Raw genomic sequence first — 27,343 nt, forward strand, 5'->3', positions numbered from 1 at the left:
CAATCAAGACACTGTGATAATACAGATATCAAAATCACTTCCCTTTCCTAAGTGTGGTTTTAAAACAGAGCTAGGGCAATGTCCAAATGAAAACCCGTTGCACTCCTGCTCTATGCTAGGACTGGTCTGACATGAGCTGCAAAGAGGTGAGAACAGAATTAACCAGTAAGTGCTGTGTGTAGGATTATATTTACGTAGTATAGAAAATCTAATAAAAATTCAAGTGACAATATTAATCACCTAGAGTTGATTAATCCATATGTGCTGGGATGATTTAATTTCACCTAAGTAGTAGGCAAATATTGGAAGGTTTTCTATAAAGTCATAGGAGCTGGCAGGATGGGGAAGAAAGCTTTGCAGCCACATGTCTTACCTTCTCCTTGGGCTGTGTAATGACCATGCAGTGGATACCACCACATAAGAGATGTGATGAAAACCACAAGCTGCTTTTGGCCATGGAAAGTTAAACTATTAATTTTTTAAAGCTTTCCTTCCCAAGTAACTTTCTTGCTTTAACCAAAGTCCAGTGAACCATTTCTAAGTTCAATTTATGATTGGCTCACATGTTTTATGATTGGCTTCACGAACTGTGCTATTTTACCAGTTTTTTACAAGCCTCTCCTATGACTCCATGAACACTGACATCAAAATGTCATCAAAGACCCAAGTGTCCTCCATGCCCATCATCACCAGGAGGAAGAATTTCTAATTTTTCAAGAGAAAAGACAACACATCTGAAGCATTTAAATAATATATTCAAATCTAGAATTGAAAGAAAATGTAGTTTCAAAGATAATTCCATTTCTGCCTTTCTACATTAAATAAATAGGGAAATTATTTCCACTAGGAAGAATGTGGGTTAAAGAGAAGATAATCTTTTATAATACCTTTTATCAACACATGGGATGGAGTTCCCTGGTGGCCTAAAGGTTACCGATACAGTGTTGTCACTGCTGTGGTTCGGGTTCAATACCCAGCCAGGGAAATTCCACATGACATGGGTGAGGCAAAGAAATAAATAAATAGACAAAAGTGTTTGGGTTGTTTTTGTCAGCTGAACTTCTAATTTGCTAGGGAGTGTCAGGCCTTGAAGACTTCCAAATTCATTTTTCTTGTGGTACATGGCTGTGTAACATATTAATGGATGGCAAACACACACAATGGACATTCCGTCTTGAAATACAATACACTGCAAGTTTAAATCTGGTTTCTTTTCCCTTGTTCCGAGGCCCTGTATCAGACCCAAGCAAGTCAGTGTGCCTCGTGGGAATCCACAAAAGTAAGATTTTCTTTTCTGCTCTGAGTGTGAAGCTGAGGGATTATTTCTTTGTTAGCTTTCAGACTGCTATTAGCTGCAGCTAAGTCCAGCTACCAAGTTCCCATTTGTGAAAAGGCTGAATGGGGGAGACAGAACAGAGGGCATTGGTGAAGAGGCTCCCCAGACAGTGATGAAACATGACAGCTCTCAAAACTACAGCCTTCTAGCCCTAGTGACAAAGAACACTAAATGTTAAGATTAGTGTAGAAAAAAACAGAGCAGATGCACTAAAGGTAGGGGACAGTATTGTACATAGTTTTATTAATGATGCCTGATGTAGAAGACAGTGAAGACAAAGATGACACTGAGAAAGCACAGGAACAACTCTCTGTAGTTGTCTGCAAGTGGCTGACGGAGCCTCAGGAAAACACCAAGGTAGCCAACAGTTATTGCCTCATTTCTAATTGCAATCACCAACCTCTGCACAAGAGGTCAGGAAAAGCACATTACAGATCAAGCTCCTGAAATCATTTTCAGAAGAAATTATCAACACTAAATATTTGTAGCTGCAAGTTCAGAGATTTTTGTGGCTCAAAAACCTTCACACATTGAGAGCTCCATCAGAGGAAGAAGCCCAAGAAAATCAATACAATTGCTCATCAGAAGATTGCCCACATTTTCTACTACGTGCAAAACAGAAAGCACCTTTATTATTAATAGCATTCTCTCCTCTTCAAGCTAGTAGGGAACATTATGTAAAACTGATCATCAGTGTTAAGAGACATATTACTGTAAGGTACTGAGATTCAATCAGGACTAATCATGTTGGGATTCATCATTACTGTTTTCTTTGGGTCTAAAAATCCTGGATACTCTAATTATTTTAAGTATCCCCAAAATAGATGATTTCTTTTGGCTTTACTATATCACTATGGAAATAAGTCCCCAAAGTAGCAGTTTTTTGAAATACTATGCAGAAACCAAATAACACTTAAAATTTAAACATATACGAAACACATGTATATCCATTTTCAGGGGATATACAAATCTTAAATAAAAACAGATAAAAACATTTTTGGATATAGAAAATGAAAATGCTGTTTCAGCATAAAATTTATTTTTCTGTGCTTATTTTACACAAAGACTCTAGGATACATGAGGCACATTACACCAGTGACGGTAAGTAGCCTTTTCAGCCTCTGTTTCTTTCTTCTTTAAATATAGACACTGACAGCAAAGATGGATTAGATGCAGTCTACTATTTCCTCAGTTGGCTCGCTTTTTAGAGAATTATAAACCATGAAATGAAACTGAGTAAATGTTGAAAGTTTATTGCAAGCAGCACCTGAGGCCAAGAAAAGAGAAACTTGGTTAAATAGAGAATGCACATATTTGCATTCAATACAGATGCGTATCCCCTCCTGGATGTGGGCTGTCGCATGCCTGCTGTCCAGTCAGGCCACAGGGATGCGTATGTGCGCCCTCCTTAGTGCTGATCAGCTGACAGTCCATGAGAGGAGAGAGAGGCAGTGGGAAAGCCAGTTCTTTGAACTTCAGAATATAGGCTGATTTTTTTGATCCTTATACACATGCTGTCATTGTTATTATTTACTGTTTTGATATCCTTTTCATAGCAAAAAAAAAAAAAAAATTCAGGCAGATGCTAAAAATTTTATTTCCCTAGCTACCAGAACATTCCCTTCACCCATCCATAAATTCTCCCCTTCCTGGCTTCCTATTCTTTTCTACTCTTCTGCTCTGCTGCAAAGTGAGGAGGCTTATTTGTCAAGATGCTCTCTGTCACACAGAAGTGATTTCTTCTTCTGCTCAAATGCCTGGAAGGCCCCTTCTATTGCCATTACTTTAAATATAAGGAGCTGGTCAATTCTAAATTCATCTGCAATTATATAATTATCATTTTTACATTCTGTTAAATCCAACTTTGAGCCTTCTAAGGTTTATTTCCTAAGAGGGAATCAATGAAGCAGACTCATTTGAGACATAAAGCCTTTCCCCTCCGTAACTTATATTGGCTTTTATATTTCAGTTCTTAAAAAAAAGAGTAAGGAATTCCTCAAACAAGTTTTCAAATACCAAACTGTGGGAAGTAAAAGATCAAAGCACAATAATAAGCAGTCTAACCTGATAAGTTATATTGATTAGTAGACTGTGTATCTTCCCCATCTGAAATCTCACTAATGAGGAGCAGTAGTGGTTGATCTTGAAATGCTTTGAAACTGTGATAGGCTCATATAGAAAGTAAATGAAGCAAAGAATATGCCTCAAATATAGTGCAAAAATAATTCTGCTAACGCCTTTGGTTTACTAATTAGTAATACACTCAGAGCCCCAAGATCTAAATGACTGAGACATTTAAATAATGAACAGAAAAGAAATGGGGGAAGATAATTTATTCCTACCTACTTCTAATTAATAAAAGCATTTGACTAGTAGCCCATCTCAGCATGTACTTGAGCTGAAGTTAAACTTTACTTAGGACAAATGTCAAGGGTAAGAGCTAATAGCCAAAGACTGGATCAAAACCACTGCCAGTCAACAAAGGAGGGTTTCAGGTATATTTTTATCACTTTGAGGGCCTTGACACATCAACAATTAACATTTATCCAGTGCCTACTCCATAAAGTCCCTGTTTTCTCCTGCAGAGGAATAAACTGCACTGCAACATTTTAAAGTGTCTATTCTTATCAACAGTTGTAGGTACATACAAATATGAATTCCACATAAAACCTACCATAACTTCCAGTCACGTTGGCACATATAACAGCTCCAAAGAAGTTTGGAAAATACTTCTGGATTCTTGAAATAACTTTCTGGCATGCTGTGGTTGGATCTTTTCCTCTTCTCATATATTCTACAGCTTGGTAGCTGATTTAAACAGAGGCAAAACTTTGATATCACAGAATAAACTAATTCCAAATTTGGTTACTTGAGGTTAGAAACTGAAAACCATCAAAACTGCTACCTTTGATAGAATACAGTGCACATAAATGAACAGAAGTCCAACACTCCTGTGACAGTACCAATAGGAAAGGAAGTAAATTCTGATACCATGTCTATCTTTTCACCTAATCCACCCAGTCATTTCAGATGACTATCATTTTTGACTGTGGTTGAATAATGGTTAATTAGTAATAATAGCATGGGGCCAAAGTATAGAGGTTCTATGTAAATAAGAAATGGGCAGAGTTCCCCTTGTGGCTCAGTGGTAATGAAACCGACTGGTTTCCATGAGGATGTGGGTTCCATCCCTGGCCTCGCTCAGTGGGTTAAGGACCTGGTGTTGCTGTGAGCTGTGGTGTAGGTCGCAGATGCAGCTCAGATCCCGCATTGCTGTGGCTGTGGTATAAGCTGGTAGCTGCAGCTCTGATTTGACCCCTGGCCTGGGAACTTCCACATGCCTCGGATGTAACCCTTAAAGGAAAAAAAAAGAAATGGGGCTATAATCAGTGGGGAAAGCCCTGGGCATAAGCAACATATCTTGTTGTAAGGATTATCTTTAAGTAATTAATTGTAAACAGCGACTGCATTTTCCACTTTTCTCACTAATTATCACAGCTCCTTTATTCAGTGGTCTTACATAAATTATTCAAGTGGATCATAAGTATTCTCATCTGTGAAGTAGAGCGGACAGTATTATTCTATTTCAGAGGACTATGATTACTTAATTTGAATGATTACGATGGTCAAAATGATAACGTAAAGAGTTGGTAAGCAGGGTTTCTCAAAGCTCTCATACACACATATTCGGATTATGTGGCACAATGATTTTCTATCTTGACAGACAATATTGCCTCTAGGTCTGTAAAGTCACAGAGGCAGGAAGTCCCACCTTGGGAGAAAGCGCATCAGAATGTCACCATCCCCAGTGGCGGCAGCGGCTCCCGCGGTGTCGTCGGCGTAGGCCCCAGACCCAGGGATTGGCGAGTCTCCTATTCGACTTTGGAAGAGCACAGCAGGAGAGTTCAGGAGGAAAATCCAAGCAAGACAGTTATTTTAGGAAATGTAGCTACTCAGCCACTGACTACTGTTTCAGTAAATTCTTTATCAGAATACATATTTTTTCCTTCATTTTTCAACCTGGTTTTCAAGAACCTGCCTTCATTATACGAGTCAGACATAACAGCACAGGTTCATGGTGACTGTTCCACCATCTCCATCCTTTATCGCCTCAATTCTGGATTATCCCAACAGGTTCAAACTGGTTTTCCTCACCCAAAATCTATCCAGTGCCAGTGTTTTACCAAGGTTTTTCCTTGTAATAAACCTTCCATGCTTTTCTACTACTTTGGAAGAAAATCCAGAAATCCTTAAAGACCCCCTGAAATCTGGCTCTGGTCTTCCTCCCCCACAGCCTACAGACATGTTGTTTTGTCCCAGCCTTTGGAGCCCTGAACCTGAGCATGTACTACTGTGGATCCTTTAGTGACTTGTTCTGGATACCCCTGTCCCTCTCTTGGCTCTGGGTCAGCTCCCAGCACCTGTCCTGGCCTAATTAACCAGCTTAATCTGATCACATTGCATCTCTGACAGCTGCAGCTCTGGCTGACACCCCCCTCTCCTTTGCACTTAACAGCGACTAATTTATCTTCTGTCACAAAATCTTAGCTGTGAGGGTGGGGCTGTGCTTTGCATTCTGCATCCCCCATAGCACCAAGGACATACTGGTTGATACTCAATACATAGTTTTGAGATCTGTTCTTTTAGAAACACTAACCCAGGTATTTTGAATTTTATACCATTTGTAGATGTACCAGCAGCAGTATATCCCATCTTATGGATGACAACCATGCCTAGAAGTTAAAAAAACATATATCACTGTAGGTATCAGCTCTTAAGTGTACCTCAAATATAACCAAATAAAATAGAGCAGTTGGTCACATAAACATCCTCTACCACTAATTTCAGGTAGAAGACAGTCTTGGGAATACTGAAAATTATACTAGTGGTATAATTTGTGCTTTTTCATGACCTGGTTTCATAGCATCATTTCATAGACATCCTGTATCCTCTTCAAACTGAACACTTTTCAATGCCTTTTCAAAGGTAATGCCAAAGAGAATCACTGCTGTAGACTAATGGAAATTTTCAACATTATAGGACATGATTAGAAAGATCATTTGAATGTGGCAAACAACATAAAATTATTAAACAACTAAATATCAAAGATTTAAAAATTCCTAAGTGAAGAGTCATTAGATTTATATATAAGGTAATTTACCAAAATATACAAATATGAAAAGAACATGAGTGAGTGTGTGTGTGTGTTTTTCCTTTAGTAAGAAGTTAATCAGAATCACCCTCTGGTACATGAATAAGGTTAAAGAAATTAAGAACTACAGGAAGGCAATTAAAAATGGCTAAAGATTAACCATAAAACTATATAAAAGGCAAATTACCAATAGTATCATGACCGTAACTATCTCCTGTTTCTTTATAGGTAGAACCATCTCGCTTTAAGATATTAGGTGGTTTGTAGGGTCCACAGTATTTGGAGGCATCTGGTATAACATTCTGTAAACAAAATTTAAGTTCCATTTTTTTAGAAAGGATGACTTTAGAAATCAGCAAGGAGTTATGTACAATCGTAAACATTAGCAAGAAACCAAAAGGACATCTGGTAACTGAAAGATACGAATTCAAAGCCAAAGATTAGCTATGTCTTATGTGAACAGATGGATATAATTTTACTAAATAGCTCCTCTTGTCTTAGAATCACATAATATGGAATAGGCATCTATAATATCTGGAAAAGATCACCAGTTTTTCTCTATATATGCCAAAAATTCTCAGCATAATAGAAAATATAAAGGAAGGTTTTTTTAGATTAGGTTAGTTTTTTTTTAGATTTCCCAAAGAAATTAGGTACATGACCTGACCTTTAAATTTTAGAATTTGTTCCCTTGCTAAAGAATAGTTATTCAGAAATGTAAGGCAAAATCTATTTTAAAACCATCTATTTTTCAAAGGTAAGTTTATGTGAACATATTCTTTTATGAATGTTAAAGGCTCAAGAAAATAATCCAAATTCATAAATTCAGGTTGTGTACACGGATTGGTATTAAAACAAGGAAACTACAACTCATGTCTTATTCAGTCTCTCACTCAGTGCCTCCCATGACCTGGTTTCATGCAGCTGCCTCTCTCAAGTGACTCCCTGGTTACTCAAAGGTACTTAGGATTTGGCCAAGAAATAGATGAGAGACTAAGACAACCCCAGAAGGACTCTGGATGGCAAAGACAAACTGATTTAGGCTAAAAGTTTCATTGGCTTAAAGACAAATTATCTTTCTAGTATCATAATAGACACCTAACAGTATAAATCATCAAGTTAAATACAGGCAAGACACTGAGTATGTTTCACATAGATAAAATATAAGAAATATTTTAGACTAATAGTTTCCAAACTTTGCCTTCACTCTTTGAAACCACTCCCAGGGACCTAGCAGTTCCCCAGTCCCAATGTGGACTGGACGCGCAGCCTGGGAGATTTCAAGAACATTCATGCCCAGACTCGGCTTACATCATTGGTTCCAGAGTGCAAACAGGGTGCTAACTAGCCCTGTAGGCATCAGGTAGGCGACTGAGAGCAGAAGGGATGTCAACTAATACTTTCAAATAACTTACTTTAAGAAAAATCATACATACGTACCCTCCAGTAATTTGGTTGGCAGTTCTGAGCAAGCCAGTCTGCATGGAGAGCCTGAGAAACACTGGTGGATAAATCCTCATTGATAAACCCCATGCTTTCGGCAAACTTGGTGGCTGGAGATTGGGAAGAAAAATGTAGACGAGTTAGGTATTGTCCTTTAAATAAAACATCTGTACAGGAAGTGCTGTGGGTCAGCCTTCTCATACATGGTGCACAACCAGGAGCTGTAGCCACTGGCCTATGCCACAGCCATGTGGGATCAGAGCTGTGTCTGTGACCTACACCACAGCTCAGGGCAATGCCGGATCCTTAACCCACTGAGCAAGGCCAGGGATCAAACCTGTGTCCTCCTGGATACTAGTCAGATCCGTTTCTGCTAAGCCACAACCAGAATTCCAAACAGACTTTTAAGGGAGGATTCAGACATGAAGAGTTGTGTGGGCTTCAGTTTCTAGACCTCAGCTTCCATACGTCCTTCCTAACATGGATCTGCTGAGACCCTTGTTTGTGGGGGGGAGTTCTTTCCCACGTCCCCTACAGAATCTTCCCTCTTCTGTTTTTTTTACAGAAGGAAAGGCACACCTGAGCAGCAGTGGATCTCACTGCTCTAACTGAGGAGGAAATGCCCAGTGTGTGAAAAATAGGAGATACCAAACAAAGGGCCACTGGCTTCCCTGAATGAGGGACAGATCCTTTGCCAGGTAGTTTTCATTTTGTACTTTAACACAATCTAAGGCTGCCAACTGGAGCTGTTCACTAATACACGGTTAAGAATGCTTTTTGATTACAGATCACTGTATGATTTTTTTGATTTATATAACCTGGAATGTGTTCAAGGAAGTGTCATTGCTATAGCAAAACTCCTTCTGTCCCTATCTTCTGTTACCCTACACCCCTTGGGTCTTACACCCATAAAGATGTAGCATGAGAACAGAAATAACACTGATTCCTGTCTCCCTCCAACAGCTACTCATCTGTTGGTAATAAACTGATTTTTTTAAATCCTATTTTAAACATGAAGAAAGTACAATTAGAAGTAACAAGTAGACATGAAGTAAAACAGCTCACATTTGACTTAGGTCTGCTTTTCGCCACTATTTGATACTGAGTCCTTTTTCACAGTGAAGACTATAGACAAAAGACTACATAAAAATTGAGTACAGTTAAAATATACCTGCCTCTCCTGCTAATAGGGTGTGTGTGGTATGTTCCAGTACTTTCCGTGCCACACCAATGGCATTTTTAATTCGTCTAAGATCTCCTACTGCTCCTACGTTCATCGTAGTGCTGTAAGAAAAAAAAAATGTAGTAAGGTATACTAAGATATCTTTATAGGTTTGTATATTTTTAAAAAATTGCTTTAAAGCTATAGTGTTTTGTAGGTTAAACTCCACCGTCTCAACATAGAAGTGACGGCCCATCCCTCAAGTTCCCACAAACTTCCATCACTGGACATATTAACGAACAAACAGAAAATCAATTTACCACATAGTCTCAAAGTACTGAAATTCTCAGTTTCTCCTGGCCAGTTTTAAATAGGGCTTTTGAAGGGGGTTTTAAGGCTTCAGGTCAGGGAAACCACAGCATTTATGGTTGGCAGGTAGAGGATGGTTTACCAGGTCAGAGGTGTGTTTTTGTACCTCGGAGTGCTCCCTGTTCTAAGGAGACTACCTACTCCATGTACTCCTTCTAGGATGATCATGATTTTCTTCCTTTCTTTTTTCAAAAAAAATTTATTGAGGTAGAGTTCATTTACAATGTTTTATTAGTTTCAAGGATATAGCAAAATGATTCAATTATACATACATACATATATATATTCTTTTTTAATATTCCTTTCCATTATAGGTTTTTATAAGATATTGAGTATAGTTCCCTATGCCATACAGGTCCTTGTTCTTTACTTATTTTATACATAGTAGTGTGTATATGTTAATCCCAAACTCCTGATTTATTCCCCCTCTCACCCCTTTAGTAAGTATAAGTTTGTTTTCTATGTCTGTGGGTCTATTTCTGTTTTGTATAAACTCATGATTATTTTTTTAGATGCCACAAATACATGATATATATTTGTCTTTTTCCACCTGACCTCATTTAATATAATCTCTAGGTCTGTCCATGTTGCTGCAAGTGTCATGATTTTTTTTATTTGAGAAGGAAACGCCTTGTGTTTGGAAAGGCCAAGTACAATACCCTAGGGGTTTTGATCTACAACAAAACTTACAGATTTGTCCACCTTGTTCTCAGTAGAAGACTAATCAACTATAAATGTAATTGGACATGAAGCGAACACACAGAGATAAACAAGGTTCTGCTGAAGGGCCTTCTTACCCGTCCATGATCATGGCATCCAGCGTGGTCTCTCCAGATTCATCAGGACTGCCCCCAAAGCCCACGGTGCCATCACACTGCTCCCTCTCACATGCCGCACAGCCACTCTCAACCGCATCCAGCGCAGAACCTCCAGATGCTAATGTCCTCCATGCTGGTAATCAGATCCCAATATACTGACTTTTCTTTCAATGCCAAATGCAACAAACCAAAAATATCCTGAAAACTCCTATTTTAAAGAATGTTTTCACATTTACACTAAGTTATAGCAAAGAAGAGTGATATAGACAAAATTGTATAACAACCCTTTCCCTTGAAGAGATCAAACACTTGGCTACTGATGCAAAGTGAGAGGTTTTTCACTTATTAATATCTGCTTCTACTGTGTGTGAGAAAATAAGTATTCTCTCCTTCAGTTTAAAAAGAAATTACAATTTAAGCTACTAAAAGACAAATTGAAAATTCATTAAATCAGAGCTTCATCAATTTCTTCTGCATAATCAGATTTTTAAAAATATACCTATGGGAGTTCCCACGTGGCTCAACAGGTTAAGAACACAATGCTGTCTCTGTGAGAACGCAGGTTCCATCCCTGGCCTTGCTCAGTGGGTTAAAGATATGGCATAGGTTGCAGAAACGGCTTAGATCCCGTGTTGTCACAGCTGTGGCATAGGCCACAGCTTCACCTCCAATTTGACCCAGGGCCCAGGAACTTCATATACCACAGGTGCGGCCATAAAAAGAAAAAAATGTGTATATATATGCCTATGTTTTTATTGAAGTAACATCTATCATAGGAAGTCTCAGTCACAAAGAGTAACAGCAAATAATTACAACGTGAACTTCAAGTAAATTAATTCACTTAATCTTTGAGGTACTGTACAATTACTGTCTTCATTCTAAATAGGAGGAAATAGACCCAGAGAGGTTATTTGGTCAAGGTCACACAGCTAGTAGGTAGCAGAGGCCACGATTCAAAAGTAGTCATTTTCGGCTCCAGTGGCCATGCTTTTAGCATTAAACTAAGCTCTGCAGAGCTCCACACATCAAAAAAGGGGGGAAATAAAACCCTTCAATGGTTGATTTCCTTTTTGGAAATCCCACGGCATGTGGTAGTTCCTAGGCCAGGGATCAAATCTGTACCAGCGCAACAGCTGGAGCCACTTCAGTGACAATGCCAGATACTTAACCTGCTCCTGTTCCCTTAACCAAGGGAACTCCAATGGCCAATTTATTCATTTGTAAAAACAGAATTCCTTGAAAGTTAATGCTAGTATTGGTAAGAATTTAAGTATCATTACTGAATACTGACAAGTTTGCAAGTATATTTGTAGAATTGAATAGAGGCCACATACCCAGAATCGTCCCCTGCCTGGGAGCCCTGCACTTTCTTTTCTGTCTCATTATTGCTGGAAGTTTCTCTCACAGCCTTTTTCCTCATTTTTTCTGAAGTATATACACTGCTTATAGCATGCAAACTTGGCTCCATCAAGTTCTAAAGTCAGTTCAGCCCAGAAGATGATATTAGCTGCCTCAAACAGCAGAGAAGAGGTCTGAAACAACCCCTAGGGAAGTATGCCTTGAATGAAACAGTATACAGAATAATAAGAAAAGGGCAAGATAATAGTATGTACAGGATGACAACAAAGGACATAAGACAGGCATGTGACTCAGATTGAGCCTAAGGACAGTAAATCAGGGAAGAGGTGACACTTTAGTTTAGTAGTTCTCAATCCTAGCTGCAAATCAACATCACTTAGGCAGCTTAAACAAACAAAAAATCTGATACTTTGGTTCCCACAGTGAAATCAAAATCTCAGGAGGTGGGGCCCAGGGACAGGATTTTTGAGATCTTAGGATGACTTTAATGTATAACCAAGACTGGAACCCTGTATTTCAGGTGGAAAATACATGTCAGCATGTAGCAAAAAAAAAAAAAAGTAAATGTAAATGTAAGAAGAGTACGCTTTGGAAATTATTAGGCATTTGTCAAGCTTAAGAAGACCGTATTGGTTAGATGTAAGGGGTTAGAAAAGAGAGGTGGGCAGGGAACACAACCCCTGAAAAGACTAGATGTCAGGCAAAAGACGGCCTAGGAGCTCAGTGGAAGAGTTTGAGCAGAAAAGCTATAACTGCTTTAGGTCAGCAGCAGAGTGGAAAATATCTCGTGACTGGTGATTATAGGGGCTGAATAGAGGGAGTCGTCCCAAAATTGAGGCTCTAAAATGCAGCAGCGACAGGGTGGATGGTCAACTGCAAGAGACGCCGCGACGTAGCGGGTGCAGGCGAGACTGCGGAACCCTTGGCCGGCTCTGGCCGGCGCCGCCCTCCCGGCTCCCAGCACCTCGGTGGGGAAGGCCGGCGGTCCGCCCCTCCCGCAAGCTGTCGCAACAGAGTCCCCGTACAGGCTGCCGCCCCGCACCTGCTTGGGTTGCATTCCTGAAAGGCCAAGTGTTGACGATCAGCGGCAGAGGGCTGGAGCTGCGTACCGGGGCTGCGCCGAGCAGCAGCATCAGCAGCAGGATCGGTTTCTGCGCCATGGCTGCGAGCCAGGAAGGAGCTGAGGAAGGTCACAGCCGCCACCAGAGGTCACAGTAGCCGTGGCCGCCGCAGATCCCCGGTCCGCGACCCAAAACTCGCGATCCCCGGAGCCCCGCCCACCTGGACCCACGCCCACTTCCTTGGGGCCCGGCTCGGGCTCGTCAAACTCTCGCGAGACGTGTTTTACTCCCCGGGTCGCCTTGGGTTCCTCTTTAATTCCGTTTTATGTCTACGCAGATGATTTGATTTGATTTTTTAATGCTCAAGCGAAAGTTAGCATGAAATTACACAGCCTTGGCTTACACGACCCTTGGAACTTTTGAGTTTGCTTTTAACTTGTTAGCCTCTTATTAAAAATTGGAGTTGGTAAATTTATGACACTCGCAGTGTGCTGGGTGTGGTTCCTGGCCGCAGAGAGCTGGGTGGTTAAGTATAGGTGAAACGTGAGTGCTTAGAGCCAGGTTTATTTTAGTTTTCTCCCGCCCATGCCTTCAGTCTTCTTTCCACCGCTTCTTTTTGTAGGACGTACTCTCGTTGTTAATCTGTGAGTCGGAAGAAAAAGAAACTGCCTGAAGAAGCAGAAATTAACTGCACAGTTTACTGAAGTGTACCTACCTTCCTGCACCTCCAGGGCTAGAAGCCACCTCCATTCCTTTTTGAACGTGTTTTACCTCCTGCCTGCACCATTAAGTACTTAATAAACGTTTGAATGAAGGCAGAATGGAGACTTTACCTTGTTGAAAGATGAACTGAGGCAAGTTAAAGATTTTGGAAGCTTTTTAAGTAGCCATACCATGAAACATAAGTATTGTTGAAAAGTTCATTTATAACTTTTACATATGTATTTAGTCTACTTGCTCTTAACATTTAGATTTGCTCTTGGAAATGTCATGACACAGTAACAGCTAATTTTAAGTTATCTTTCTTGATGACAAAGTCTGCAATAGCGATAATGAGCTTATTTATATTTTAGTAAACCGAGGTAGAATAAGAGTATTATATTTAATGCTGATAGCACCAAAGACTTGCCTATTGTAATTAAATCGACAAAATTAGGTTTTATTTACTGGGGATTTTCCTACATCACGTGAACTTGAAAAACATTTGAATTAGTTTCTATATTTCTTCAAGTATACTTGATTTATGTAGTGTTTGTCTTTAAGCCAGTTAAATATAGAGCTCTTTACAAGTTAATTTTGGCAATGCCATCCAGAGGTTAAATAGAAATCACACATCTGTAACATACATACATAGGTACCATAGTCATATGGACAGATGCAAACAGATATTTTATAGCTTCTGTTTTAAAATTTTAGTCATGAGCTAGGTATGATAAGGCAAAATTCACTAGTTTATACAAGAACATTAGATCCAAATTGTGTTTCTGGCAGATGCAGTAAGTTGGGGTTATCTATTTAAATTGCTTTTTTACTAATATTTTTGAAAGAGACTTTTAAGATTTTTCATAGGCTTGGATTTCAAAATAGCTTTTCCTTTTTTTTTTTTTTTTTCTCCTTCTGATAAGAATTACCTTGGTTTCTAGAGAAGACCAAGTAGGACAATTAAATCTCAAAAGGCACAGAGAAGGAATGTAAGTTCCAACAGGAAGGACTCTTACTCCCTAAGTCCAGATCACTTACAAAATCAGCAAGCCTTTTGAGATGAATTGGGGAGGTTTGAGGATTTGTTTAAAAAAAAAAAGATGAGTGTTGTTTGGATTGTTTCTAGAGCTACTTTTCCTGTAAAGACTCAAGTTGTAAAGCAAGTATAGATGTTTTTAATTCCTCAAATATTTGGGTTGTAACTTGAATAAAGAGACTGGCCTACCCATCCAACTACTTATCTTTAGTTTGCTTCCGTATCAGGGAGAAGATCTTCAACTAAGATAGAAATCAAAAGATTCCCATATTCTAGATTTAGAGCTGTGTGGCTTTGAAATGTTTTTAGTATATCCTTCCACAAAGCCTTCAGAATGTTTCTCTTTCCATCTGGTACATAGTTTCATTTTAGTTTAGAGGTTAAGACCTAACAGACCTAACAAATTTGCTATCAGGCTCTAAATATCAGTTTCCAATTTGGCCAACTTCTGACCCTAGAGCTACTATAATAAAAGGAAAAACAAAAACAAAAAAACTTCCAAATATCTTGTCAGGTTTTGGCTGGGACAGACGGTAAATATTGTTGGCAGTATTGAACAAGCACTTGAATGCAAGAGGCATCCCCAGAAGTGTGCAATGGAAATTACCCTCCCAAGATCCAGAGCCAGAGATGGACAAAGACTCAGACAATTCCCCTGAGAGCTGGCAACAGTCAGTAGGACCCAAGCCTCAAATGGGCATCCCCCATTTCTGCTAGGCCATATCTGGGGGCCCCCAACATGACAGCTGCCAAGGCAGGTTCTCAGGACACAAAGCAAACAAATAAGCAGGCATACTTGGCTCAGGCAGGGAAAGAATGAATGACCAATAGGCATAAGAAAGCTGAGCCACAAAGTCACAATTCAAAGATCTAATTCTCTCAAATGTTTTTTCCTGCCAAACTAGATTTGGAAAGAAAGGGACAACATGAAATTTTACCTCTTCTCTACCAGGTACTACAGTAGAAATCTAGGAAAACTGTCTTTAGTAAAAACTGTGATACCTTGCTGGCTTTGCCAAGTCCCCAGGCTCTGGAGCAAGTGAGACTGTCTCATTGGGTTTAATTCTAGTCCCCAAAAACTTCAGAGGAAAAACAATGTCCCCTCTCCCTTTCCTGGTGAGTGCCTGACGGAGACCCCCTTTTCTCCAGGGCACCTCCTAAATGGATCAGCTCATATGGGGTGAAAGTTCTCCACTTTCACCCCATCTCTATGTAATTAGAGATGATCCTTGGTGAGTTTAACCTGCTTGCACAGCCTGCAAACAAAATTGGCGTCACCTGAGGCTCCATAATGGCCCATGTCTAACTCAAGTCAGTCCCAGTCCAACCCCAGACCCACTCTGGTTTCTAAGTTGGACCCAGCCTGACTTCAAGTCTTGACAAAGAAATGCTCAAATTGAAGGCTGAACTCAGACTAGGATCCACGCCCACACCCAACTTCCAGAGCCTCCGGTGGCTCAGCAGGTACCCATATTTGCTTACTCTTTGTTCCTGGGGACTGTCAAGTGTCGCCTTTGTTCTCACTTCTGCTATTAGAACTGTTGAAAGATAAACTGAAGCATGTTAAACTTTTTTTTAAATTTATTTGAGCCAAAAATCAATTCAAATCAGGCAACATCTAGTCGTGCATCCAGAAAGCAGCCTGGAGGGGCTGTACAACATGAAAGACTTTTATAAGTAGAAGGGCCGGGAGCAAGATAGCTATGCTGGTAAAAAAAGAAAGTTGGTTATTTCAAGGTTACTTTCCTTCAGGTGGAGGGCAGATGTCTACCAAGCAGATGACCCAAATAGTATTGACCAGGCAATTTCTGATTGACTGGTTTAAAATTCCATTTCTGGGAGATCTGAAACTGTAAGTCAAGTTTGGTGATGTGGGGCTTAGCATAAGCCACTCCATTAGGGGGCTGTGGTCTTGTTTTCAGCAATATGCATAGCTTGATTTGATGGTTCAGTTGTCTGGGCAAATGGCAGAGATGAAACTTTGGGGCTCCAGAAAGCCCCAGAGGAAGCCACGTCATCAAATGATTTGGAAGAGCATCTGTAAATCTATCCAGACTTTAAAAATACTAACTTGGTAGGAGTTGCAAGGTTTACAAAATCTTCAAGACTCTTATTGCTACGAAATGAAATATACAATTTAAACAGCGTAAGATAACCTAATTATCCTAAGCTAGGGAAGTGCTATGGAAAAGTTAGATGTAGTTAAGTAGAAGTGTTATAAATTTCTGCTAGGGGATTTTGGAGGAGGAACAAGTCACCCGTGCTGAGGTAATTAGGATAAACTAATGCCAGCTGAAATTTAAAAGCAGATAAATGGTAAGAAAGCAAGGAAAACCTACGTTGTGTTTTCAATTAATTTTCATTAGCACCTGCACTGAACCTTAGTGTTCTTGATATAACCTTGGGAGCCAGGTCAAGGCTTCAGAAAAAATAAAAAATGAATTGTGTAATACAATACATGAAAAAAATAAATAGGTCTCCATGCCCACTGCTCTCTATGGCTTTCCCTAGTTCTTAAGGCATGTGTGTTTCTTCTGAGCAAAAGAGCCTGAACTTGTTACCACCTACTAAGTCCACTCTTTTCTAAATTTCCTCTCTCTACTTGAAATCAAAATTCCTATCAGAGAGATTCAGTTCATCTCTTGGTTGTAGGAAAACAGCTGAATTATACTATAGTGGGAGAGTCTGAGAAAAGATCTCAATATATTAGTTTACCCAAGGATATTTGTATTTAAAATAATTAGTGTGCTGGAGTTCCAGTCATGGCTCAGTGGTTAAGGAACCCGACTAGGATCCATGAGGATGTGGGTTCGATCCCCAGCATCACTCAGTGGGTTGAGGCTCTGGCTGGCGCTGCCATGAGCTGTGGTGTAGATTGCAGATGTGGCTCGGATCCTGAGTTGCTGTGCCTGTGGTATAGGCCAGCAGCTGTAGCTCCTATTCAACCCCTAGCCTGGGAACATCCATATACTGCAGTTGCGCCCCTAAAAAGAAAAAAAAAAATTAGTGTGCCATCTCAAAGGAATCTAATTTATTTGGTGGCTTTCTCACATCTATTAAAATACCCAGCGGATCTACTCTCCAGTTTGCCTAAACTCTAAATTATCTCTGAAGCTATGTTTTAGAGTTGTTAAACAAGCCTGGATATTTGGGTTCCTTCTGGCTTAATTTTTCCTTGATTGACACTTGGAGAATTATTTGAGTTTTAGTCCTAGAAGTCACCTCAGTGTTTTTCTCAGGTTTCCATTTGAGTCTGTATATAGCCAAATGCTTATGTTTTATTTTGAGGTAAATCTAAATGAAAAGAGACTCTTGTTAATCAACTTGGTAATACATCTTTTTAAAATGGTTTAGTTTTCCACATCCTCTCCAATCATTTATTATTTTAAATCATTAGTTATTTATAACAGCAGTATAAGTTATGTGGCATTACTAACAAAACAAAATTGTTACACATACTTTTTATTTAAATTTAGAGTGCATTACACAGTTTTCTTTGGTAGAAAGCCTTTGTTCCTGTATGGAACTTACTTATAACTAGCAATACTTTAGGAAGATCTCAAGGTCTGGATTTTAAAATGTAGGGCAGCAACGTATCAGCACAGTTAGTTCAGATTATCTTCCCTAGCTAAACTTTCCTCATCTGTGAAATGAGAAAATAATAGTGCTTTTCCTTATGTATAAAGTTTTGATAATGCGGTTGAGAAAATGGAAAAGTACTAGAAAATGCGATAAAATTATATTGTTTTATTAGCATTTACCAAGCAATTGATGTCAGGGTAAAGGCAGTCCAGAAATACACAAAGCAGAAAAAAGAAATCACTTTGAGATTTAGAATTTTCCATAGGAATGCTAAGAGTTGGCCAGATACCTATACTTTTGAAAGGAAGCACTTCTAATTTCCTCATCTGTCTTAATGGGAATCAAAAATCATGTTTTCCATCTACTAAAATTTGGTTTAAATTTAACCAGTTTTGGTCCATTGTGAGATTTCTGGAATGTCTTAAAAAACAGCATTCTCAAGCCTTACTAAGGAGACAGCCTCAGATGGAACCTTAACCTATGTTACAAACTGGGGCTTCCTGTGTGGGGTGAGGAGGGGGGTGCAGGTGGTGGCAGGCCTCCCTCCATTTCCTCTAAACTTCATGGCTTTCAATTTATCAGTCTCAGAAGGATGAAGAGTTGAGTCTCTCCTGATAGCATTTGAAGCTGTGGTTCCACAGAGGATTTAACGCTATAGTCGCAGGGAGTCTAGGTATTTCAAATCTGAGGCTTAAAAAACTAAGCCATCCCCTCCGGCTTTTGCACTGATGCTGTGAAATCCATTTGAGAAACATGCTCGTGTTTTGCTACTTGTTCAAAGCTGTAAGCGTGACTTGGCATTGAAATAATAATTTCTTTTTCAAAAACTCCCCAATGAACTACTACCTGGGTTATCCATTTGATTGGCATATGCTCTTGTCAGTTTCGCCAACTGAAAGTAACAATTGTTGCTAATCTTAGAACATTGTGGCATGCATTTCTCATTTATGTCCATTTTTACCTTAATCCTGGAATGCTTGATGATTCTGATTGTACATTCTGGATGTAATTAGAGTCATTATATAGAAATAAGTGTTATTCTCTAAATGAAAAAGGAAAGCATTCTTCCTTTCTGAAATATTTTTCCTGGTTCATGCCCTTGAACCTATTTGTCAAATCATAGGAGATTCAAATCACAAACTTTTTAACAAAACTTTTTAACCTATTAAGTGATTTCCTATTAAGTGATTTCTTCTCAAGTTGTATACAACAAAGTTTCAATTTGTTATTTTAATACTGGGCCACTGCCTCAATAAAGAATAGAGGAGACCATTTTACCTGGTGGAATCTACTTTTATGACAATTGTTTATAGTGTTATGATGTCTTCATGACTGTGATCCATTATAACAGTCAAGATGGGAACAACAGAACAAGCTTTGTGGTGTCTTCCTACCACTTTAAACATCACTTTGACATCATTAACTAGTGTCACAGATGGTTTTAATGAAGAACTTTAACAATAAAAAACAAGATTCTAAAAAAAAGACTCACAGCAACTACTCTCACTGTTTAAAATAATACTCATCATGGAGTTCCCATTGTGGCTCAGCAGAAATGAATCTGACTAGGAACCATGAGGTTGCAGGTTCAATCCCTGGCCTCTCTCGGTGGGTTAAGGATCTGGCATTGTTGTGAGCTGTGGTGTAGGTGGCTGTGGCATAGGCCGCAGCTGTAGCTCCAATCCAACCCCTAGCCTGAGGACTTCCAAATGCTGCGGGTGAGGCCCTAAAAAGCAAAAAATAAAATAAAATAATAAAATAATACTCATCTATTGTTCATGATTTAAATGGGAAAATATTCTGATATGAACAAATGTATCTTGTGTATAACTGTCCAATTAGTCTGTTATTTCCCAAAGGTTCATATAAAGATTTCAAAGGAAATACTATTTTACATATGACTTAGGTGTTCATTTTTTTTTTTTTACTTCTTTTTTTGAGAAACACATATGTGTTCAACAATCTCTCAATACTCTAGCCTTTATTGGAGATATGGCATTAACATTTTGGTATATATCTGTTTGGTGAAGAATCTTTACAATACACACACTGCTGTGTAACCTGCTTTTTTTTTTTTTAAAGATATCTATAGTCTCTTTGCATATCACTACTATTCTATATACCATTTAAAATCCTTTTTTATTGTGAAATATAAATATAGAAAAGGACATAAAGCATAAAGATACAGCTTAAAGAATTTTGCACAAAATGAGTACCCATGGAATCCTCACTCATGTCAACAACCAGAATATTTTGAATACACAAGAAATCACTTCTCATACAACATAATTTTTAATGGAGGTATAAAATTCATTTATGGACTGAGCAAAAATGTTTTTTTTTTTCTGCTGTCTTTTAAATTGTAGGTCTTTGTGTATAAATACTTTTTTTCAGAATTATCCTGTCAGATGGTACATTGAGTTTGTATGATAGACTGGAAAAATTAAAATAGTATCATGCTAGCTCATAGGCGAAGGTCAATATTAGGAATTCACGACTTTCATGGCTTAAGTGAGTGAGCAAAGTTAGCTCAGCCTATTACTAATATGAGTTTCTAAAGACTCAGGACAGATTTAGAGATAAGGTAGGTCTCCAAATTCAGGACAAATTCAGGGAATCAGTAGTTCAAGGAAATGGTTTCACATGAGCTCTCATTTTGAGTAAGAGGCTTTGTGACCTTTCTACCATCTTTATCATTTTCTCCTGAGCACAGAACTAAGGAGCTGTGACCTGACTAGCTTTTAATTGCATCCCAAGGCCCTGAAGGCATTCAGTAGTTTAGCTGCCCTAACTACTGAATGGCCCCAACAGTAAACATTATAGCACACACCTTTAGACTCTGAACTTCACAGGTTTAGGGTTCTGGTAACTGACTTTAAAATATCTCATCAGCTTTAAGTGCTTTAAGTATCAAATAACAGAAAACTTAGTGGTGGTTTAAAGCAAATGGGATTTACTTTGTTGCACACAACAAAAAGTAAAAAGTAGGGGCATCAGTTCAGAAGCTGGAAAATGTCAGAACTTACTTATTGCCTTACTGTCACAAGACAGCTACTGTTGCTCCAGACATCCTATCCATGTTCAAGCCAGGGGGTGGGAGAAAGATCTGGTATCAGCCACATCTTTCCCTTTGTATCAAAAAAGCAGAACACTCCTAGACATGCCCAGCCCAGCAGAAAACAACTTCATTCTTATTGGTCAGAATGGTTTCACCAGGCTTTTTCTGTAAAAGCTCTCATTCAACACTCACATTTTTTCCTTTCCTTTTCTTTTCTTCCTTTCTTTTGTTTTTTTAAAGGAAGGATCTGGATATCACTTCTGGGCCAGTGTAGCACATAATAGGAAGGGCACATACAGAAAGAGGTCAGATACTAGGTCAACTTTGAGAATTTAAGACTTTTGTAAATTTCCAGAACCTTTTTGAAGGACTTTGGACTTCATCAGAGTGTAAACCTGGAGTTTGAGCCCATCTTATTTAGATCTCAAAGATCAGAGAACCCTCATTCAAAATCAGAATGATGACTAGGCCGTTCAGAGAGAGATTGAAAGGAAAAGGGCAATTCTTCCATGAAATAGCAAGATGATTATTTTTGAGAAGATATTAAAGGAAAATGGAGGACTTATGCCTGATAATCTTGATCTTCTCTAGCAGTAGTAAAAATCACCCACTGCAATTACAGCAAGTTTGAAATGGTGTCTAGAAATTGGTGAAGGTTTTAAAAGATTCATAAAGGTGGACAATAACTGAGCAGAACAGACTGTGGAGCATGACATCTAAGTAGCCTGATGTTGCCAAATCCTAATCACAGTCTTTGCCCTTCTCCAATATCATTTTAAAGCACTTGAATTACAGTGTAAAAGTGAGACTCCTCCCCTACTAGAGAAGGGGTCTACTTGACTGGTGGGAAGTTTATTGGCATTGCTGATAAGGTCAACATCCATACTAATGCTGTGTGTCTATGTGTGTGTGTGAGTAATGAAGTGAACAAACTGGGTGAGGGGAAGGTTTTGAGTACTGGAAGTCCTTGCGATAGTAGAGTATCCATTTGGTGGGTGTCAAGGGCTAGAGAGTTGGAAAGTAAAGTTGTAAGAAATGGCAACAGCCCTTTTCACATATGCTGACTTACATTTTCAGCTTCAAAGGCACATTCAACTCTCAAATTGAGGAGGAAACTTAAAATCTGGGGTGGATTTAGCCTTAGAAACCACAGTAATTGTTGCCTTTTTTCTTTTCTTCTTTATCTCTTTTTTCCCCCTCTCTCTCCTTCCTTTCTCCTACCTTCTTTCCTCCTTCACTCTTCTTCCCTATCCTCTCCTTTTTCACTTCTTTTCCAAAGTATTTATTGGCTGCTTATTATGTGTTGGGAAGGTTTTCCTGTGGTATAGATACAGTGGTGAACAAAACACAGAGGTTCCTCCTCTGGTGAAACTTACCTAGACCGGTAAACACTTCCATAGTAGGTTGAACAATAGTGGAAGCTATGGAGGAAAATGTAGCGGCATAATGGTGTTGCCTAGATGGGGTGTTCCTGGTGAAGGTGATGAGAAATGGTGAGATACTAGATGGGTTTCGAAAGAAAAGCCTACGACTTGCTAGTATTTGGATATGTGTCATGAGATACCCAGGTGTAGCCAGCTATCTTGATGATGTGACCAGAGAGGATTCGGGATGAGCAATGGGAAGAGGACCACATTTCTGGCTTTGGGTACAGAGGGGGTTGATTTAGTTGGTGTAGTGCTTGAGTACATCTCTGAGTCTCACGAGGGCGGAATCTATGTCGATCAAGGTGGTCTCAGGGGGAGACGCACAGGAGTGGTTGCCGGGGTTGAAGGAGGGGCTTCATCAAATGACCTTCCTTCTCACTGCTGCTCGCTTGCTCCAAAGAGAAGAGTCCATGGAGGACATCTGGGGGAGACCTTTCTCCTAATTGCTTACATGTCCTCTCGAGTTGAGGGTGTTCACTTAACTCTTGTCTTCTCATGCCTTTGTGCAGTGACTTGTTTGAGTGATAAGTTGGGGAAGACTACACCGGGCAGGATCCCCTTGTCCTCTGGAGCCTGAGCTGCTCCCAGGGACAGGCTTCTTGTCTGGTTCTGTGCCTTGTCACATGGCCCCGGGGGGGATGGCCCAGCCTAGTGTCGTGTGTGGAAGCCCATTTAATTTACAATGAAGACATATCCTCAGAGGCCACCTTGATGTTCTGTGAAAGTGCTCTTCAGGCCTCTCTGCCACTTCTAGGTTTTACATTGTGCTTTATTCAGAACCCTGGTAAGGGAGAGCAGTCCTAGTGGGTGGAGTCTCCTGGGAACCACACAGCAGTCACGGTTACATAACCCCCCTTCCTCTGTTTCATAGAAGTTTAGAGAACAGAGTCACACCTGTCAGCTCCTCTCTGCCTCCCCTTTTGCAGGTGAAGGGATTGAAGTTTATCGCTGTTAATTGATAGGATCAAACTTATTGTTAATTAAAAGCAGCAGTGAGATTACATACCCAGGTCTCCTTACTGCTAAACAGAGTGTTTTTTTCTTGTATCCACAGTGACTTTGGATGTATATCAAGTGTACATTTTCTTTGAGTCCTTGGGGTTGTGGGCACATTCATCAAAGTCTGAGCAGCAGCATAGAACTTCTGTCAAATCATGAAAATCAAAACTTGCTGCTATATATTTTATTAAAGGCTTACACATTCGTTCATCCATCTCTCATTTGAAATGCGTCACATTTTTCATTCGTGTCTAAAATGTATTCAAATATATTTTCTTTGAGAGTTGCCTTTCATGTTTTTTTTTTTCCTTTTTTTTTTAAGTGCTGAATTTTGGTATTAATTTTGTTATGTTTGTTGATCTGGTGAGATTTGCTACTCAACTGGGAAATGAATAATAACATCCTCAAACTATTGAAGAATTTCTATAGCAGCTGCTTTCCACCAAATACCACTGATTTCCTCTGTCTTGGCAGAATGCAATATCTATTAATTATTGCAGAATTTTAAAAGTCTCCAGCTTCACAATGGAAACTATGTAGTGCTTATTTTTATGTGAAGGAAAATCTAACATGGTAAGTACCTCGGAGAATCATTATGAGGAGAGAGTAGTACAGTATGAATCACCCTGGAATGCTTCCCTGTGGCAGAAAACTTATCTCCAGCCAAGACCCATCAACACAAATAGAAAAGGAGTGTGAATTAGCCATTGAGGCTGTGCATTTACTTTTAAGAGCAACTGTGCAATCTACTTTTCAAGACCTGTGCTACCCAAACACATTTTTCTGCATTACATAATGTTATCATTTAAATATTGTCATTCAAATGTGAAGACCAGCTGTGCATATCAGGACACAGCTGTCGGGTTGAGGTGCAGATAAGCCATCTGGTGCTTGGTTCTGGCTGGTTAAATTCCAGCCGGGGATTTAACTTTGTATCCAGCTGTGATAAAGTAAATTGAAGGCTGCGTATTATTCCTCAGAAATCACTCCTTTGGGAGAGTCCTCAGAAATAAATTTCAACCAGAGGTGTCATTGATTGGTTCTACACTTTCAATTATGGCATTTGCCAAAATAAAACCAAGCAGAGAATTACTTGGTCTTTGTATGAAATAAAACAAACTAGTTAAAGAGAATGAAGCTTTTTAATCTTCTGCAAATTATTTGTGTACAGGGGCAATCTGCACTCACTGCCTAGCCTTCACTCATCTCTCTGAGCAAGGAGAGGAAAACTCAGGTGCTCTGTAAAGACAGAAAAGGTGGTAATTAACTTGATTTCTAAAATCATTCTGTCTGTAGGTATGTGAAATATTAGAAAGCAACACAATTTTTCGTAATAGTCATTGCTGTGCTCAGACATACGCCTTCCTCAATACTAAGTGTTTTCAGGGAAGGATCTTAAAATGCTGCCTTGACATTTTATACGTGTGGTTAATCATTGTGTCCTCAGGAAGAAAAAGACCTTGAAAAATTAGACTACTTCAGCATCTTCAGGCATTTCTGTGTATAACTAATATGGAACTATGGACTTAATTTTTTTTTTTACTTTTTAACTCTTCAAAGGAACAAACTTTTATTATAACTTATTGCAATGTTTCACTTAGTAAATGCTCTATTGATAATTGTATCTTAGCCAAATAACAATAGGTTCTGTTAATTACTGAGAATAGAATTACACTAACATACATATTAGCTGTCAATAAATTAGCTGAGATTGAAATAGTTTTCTTTTTCTTTTTTACTTTCTTAGGGTCGCACCTCTGGCATATGGAAGTTCCCAGGATAGGGGTTGAATCTGAGTTGCAGTTGCCAGCCTACACCACAGCCACAGCAATGCCAGATCCAGGTTGCACCTGTGATCTACACCAGAGCTCATGGCAATGCCAGATCCTTAACCCACTGAGCAAGGCTAGGGATCGAACCCAGCATCCTCATGGATGCTAGTTGGATTAGTTTCTGCTGTGCCACAATGGGAACTCCTAGTTTTCCTTTTCTTTAAAATTAATTTACTTTGTTCTATCTTGTGGCTTTTGATTAGAAAAACTAACCGTTTATCTCTATATGGAAGTTTCTTCTGAGAGCTGCAATTGCTAATTTAAACACACAAAAGTGAATGTATTTGTTGAGAAGTTATTCAGGAAAGAAGCTTTTCTTTATGATCTTTCCAAAGTATGTTTAGAGAAAATGTTGTAGGGAGAGTATGTGAGTAACCAAAACACAGACAACATGGCAATGCAAACCTGCAATGCAGGTGTATTAGGGTCTCCAGAGAATCAGAAACAATAAGGTACAAGTAGATAGGTAGAAGAGATGTAGTATAGAAATTGGCTCATGCAGCTTTGAAGGCTGACAAGTCTCACAGTCTGCTCTGCTGTCTGTGAGCTGGAGAACCGGAAAAGCCAGTGGACTGATTCAGTCCCAGTCTGAAGGTGCCAGAACCAGGAAATCTGAGATCAGAGGGCAGGAGAAGAGAGACCTCCCAGCTCAAGGAGAGAGTAACTTTGCCCTCCCGGTGCCTCTGTGTTCCATTTGGGCTCATGTAGGGCAGGGTGGGTCTCTTAGTCTAATCTCTTCCACACACACCTTTAGACATACATCCAGAAATAATGTTTTACTAGCATCTGTTCATCTCTTAGGCCAGTCAAGTTGACACATAAAATTAACTAACACAGTGTATATTTCAGGTCTGATGGGTTGATTTTCCTTATGATTCTAAAGGCAGAAAGCCTTAAGAAACACTTTTAATTTTAATAATAGTGGTTTTGGAGTGGTGGCTCAACAGGTTAAGAACTCGACAAGTGCCCGTGAGGATGAGGGTTCAATCCCTGGCCTCGATTAGTGGATTAAGGATCCAGCATTGCTATAAGCTGCAGCATAGGTCAAAGATGCGGCTCAGATCTGGTATTCCTGTGGCTGTGGATAGACCTCAGCTGTAGCTCCAATTTGATCCCTAGCCTGGGAACTTCCATATGCCCCAGGTGCGGCTGTAAAAATTAAAAAAAAAAATTTAAATGGTGGTTTAAGTTCAGGACTGGTTTCTAGGTTTCTAAGAGGTCTGAAATAAACCATTGAGTGTATGGTTACAATTCATTTATAATCCTTTTGCATATGTTTATTGGGGAAAGAGAATTTAAAAAGAAAATAATTTTTAGAATGGATATCAGGGTTATAATACATTCATTAGTAATTTCTCTGAAATATGTATTTTAAAACCCCACTAATACTTGGAATACAAAATAAAGAAATCCATCTCTTAAATTTTTTTTGTCTTTTTTGTCTTTTTAGGGCCACACCTGTGGCATATGGAGGTTCCCAGGCTAGGGGTCTAATTGGAGATGTAGCCTCCGGCCTATGCCACAGCCACAGCAATGTGGGATCTGAGCCTCGTCTGTGACCTTCACCATAGGTCATGGCAACGCTGGATCCTTAACCCACTGAGCAAGGCCAGGGATCAAACCTGCAACCTCATGGTTCCTAGTTGGATTCATTTCTGCTGTGCCATGAGGGGAACTCCCATCCCCTAAATTTTATATATGCCCATACTCTATGCCCCAATCCCCAGACTTAATGGGGCTGAAAGTAGCCATTGAAGTAGCGCCATGGAGCTGGATGGGCTGCCCTGGAGGCTTTAGAAGTCAGGAGACAGCAGTGAGAAACAGCAAGGAGAAAACAAAGAAGCTTATAAAAATTCTAAATTAACAAAGTTCAAACTCATAGGAAATCTCTTATTTTCAGTCTTGAACTGTGGACAGTTGTTAAATTTTAGACTAATTCTCTTTTTGTTCTTTTCATTTTGAATACCTTAAAAATAATTTTATTATATGCTTTTGTAGCTCAAAGTG

General features: G+C 39.3%; 1 protein-coding gene across 5 annotated transcripts; it reads right to left on the reverse strand.

Annotated features, from left to right (window-relative positions):
* Nucleotides 1-732: 732 nt before the first annotated feature.
* AGA (aspartylglucosaminidase) lies at nucleotides 733-12,932 on the reverse strand. 5 transcript variants are annotated; one of them, NM_001444829.1, is given in 9 exon segments: nucleotides 733-2,603; nucleotides 4,011-4,144; nucleotides 5,109-5,216; nucleotides 5,994-6,069; nucleotides 6,676-6,790; nucleotides 7,929-8,041; nucleotides 9,103-9,215; nucleotides 10,260-10,413; nucleotides 12,682-12,932. In NM_001444829.1, coding segments are annotated over 9 exon segments (1,032 nt in total). In that variant the 5' UTR covers nucleotides 12,800-12,932; the 3' UTR covers nucleotides 733-2,502.
* Between the last annotated feature and the right edge of the window lie 14,411 nt (nucleotides 12,933-27,343).

Source organism: Sus scrofa, chromosome 15 (genome assembly GCF_054392235.1).
Source record: "Sus scrofa isolate SSC_HxYL_T2T_F1_AM1 chromosome 15, Sscrofa_HxYL_maternal_Yorkshire_Landrace_v2.0, whole genome shotgun sequence".
NCBI lineage: Eukaryota > Metazoa > Chordata > Mammalia > Artiodactyla > Suidae > Sus > Sus scrofa.

Bases quoted from the DNA above. Each gene is read 5' to 3' on its own strand.
- AGA (XM_084997938.1), bottom strand. From the start codon at position 12,799: ATGGCGCAGAAACCGATCCTGCTGCTGATGCTGCTGCTCGGCGCAGCC. The intron at 8,042-9,102 runs GTATATTTTAAC...CCCAATCTCCAG, and splicing joins CCTATTAGCAGGAGAGGCAG to CCACCAAGTTTGCCGAAAGC. The intron at 6,791-7,928 runs GTACGTATGTAT...TTTTGTTTACAG, and splicing joins GCCAACCAAATTACTGGAGG to AATGTTATACCAGATGCCTC.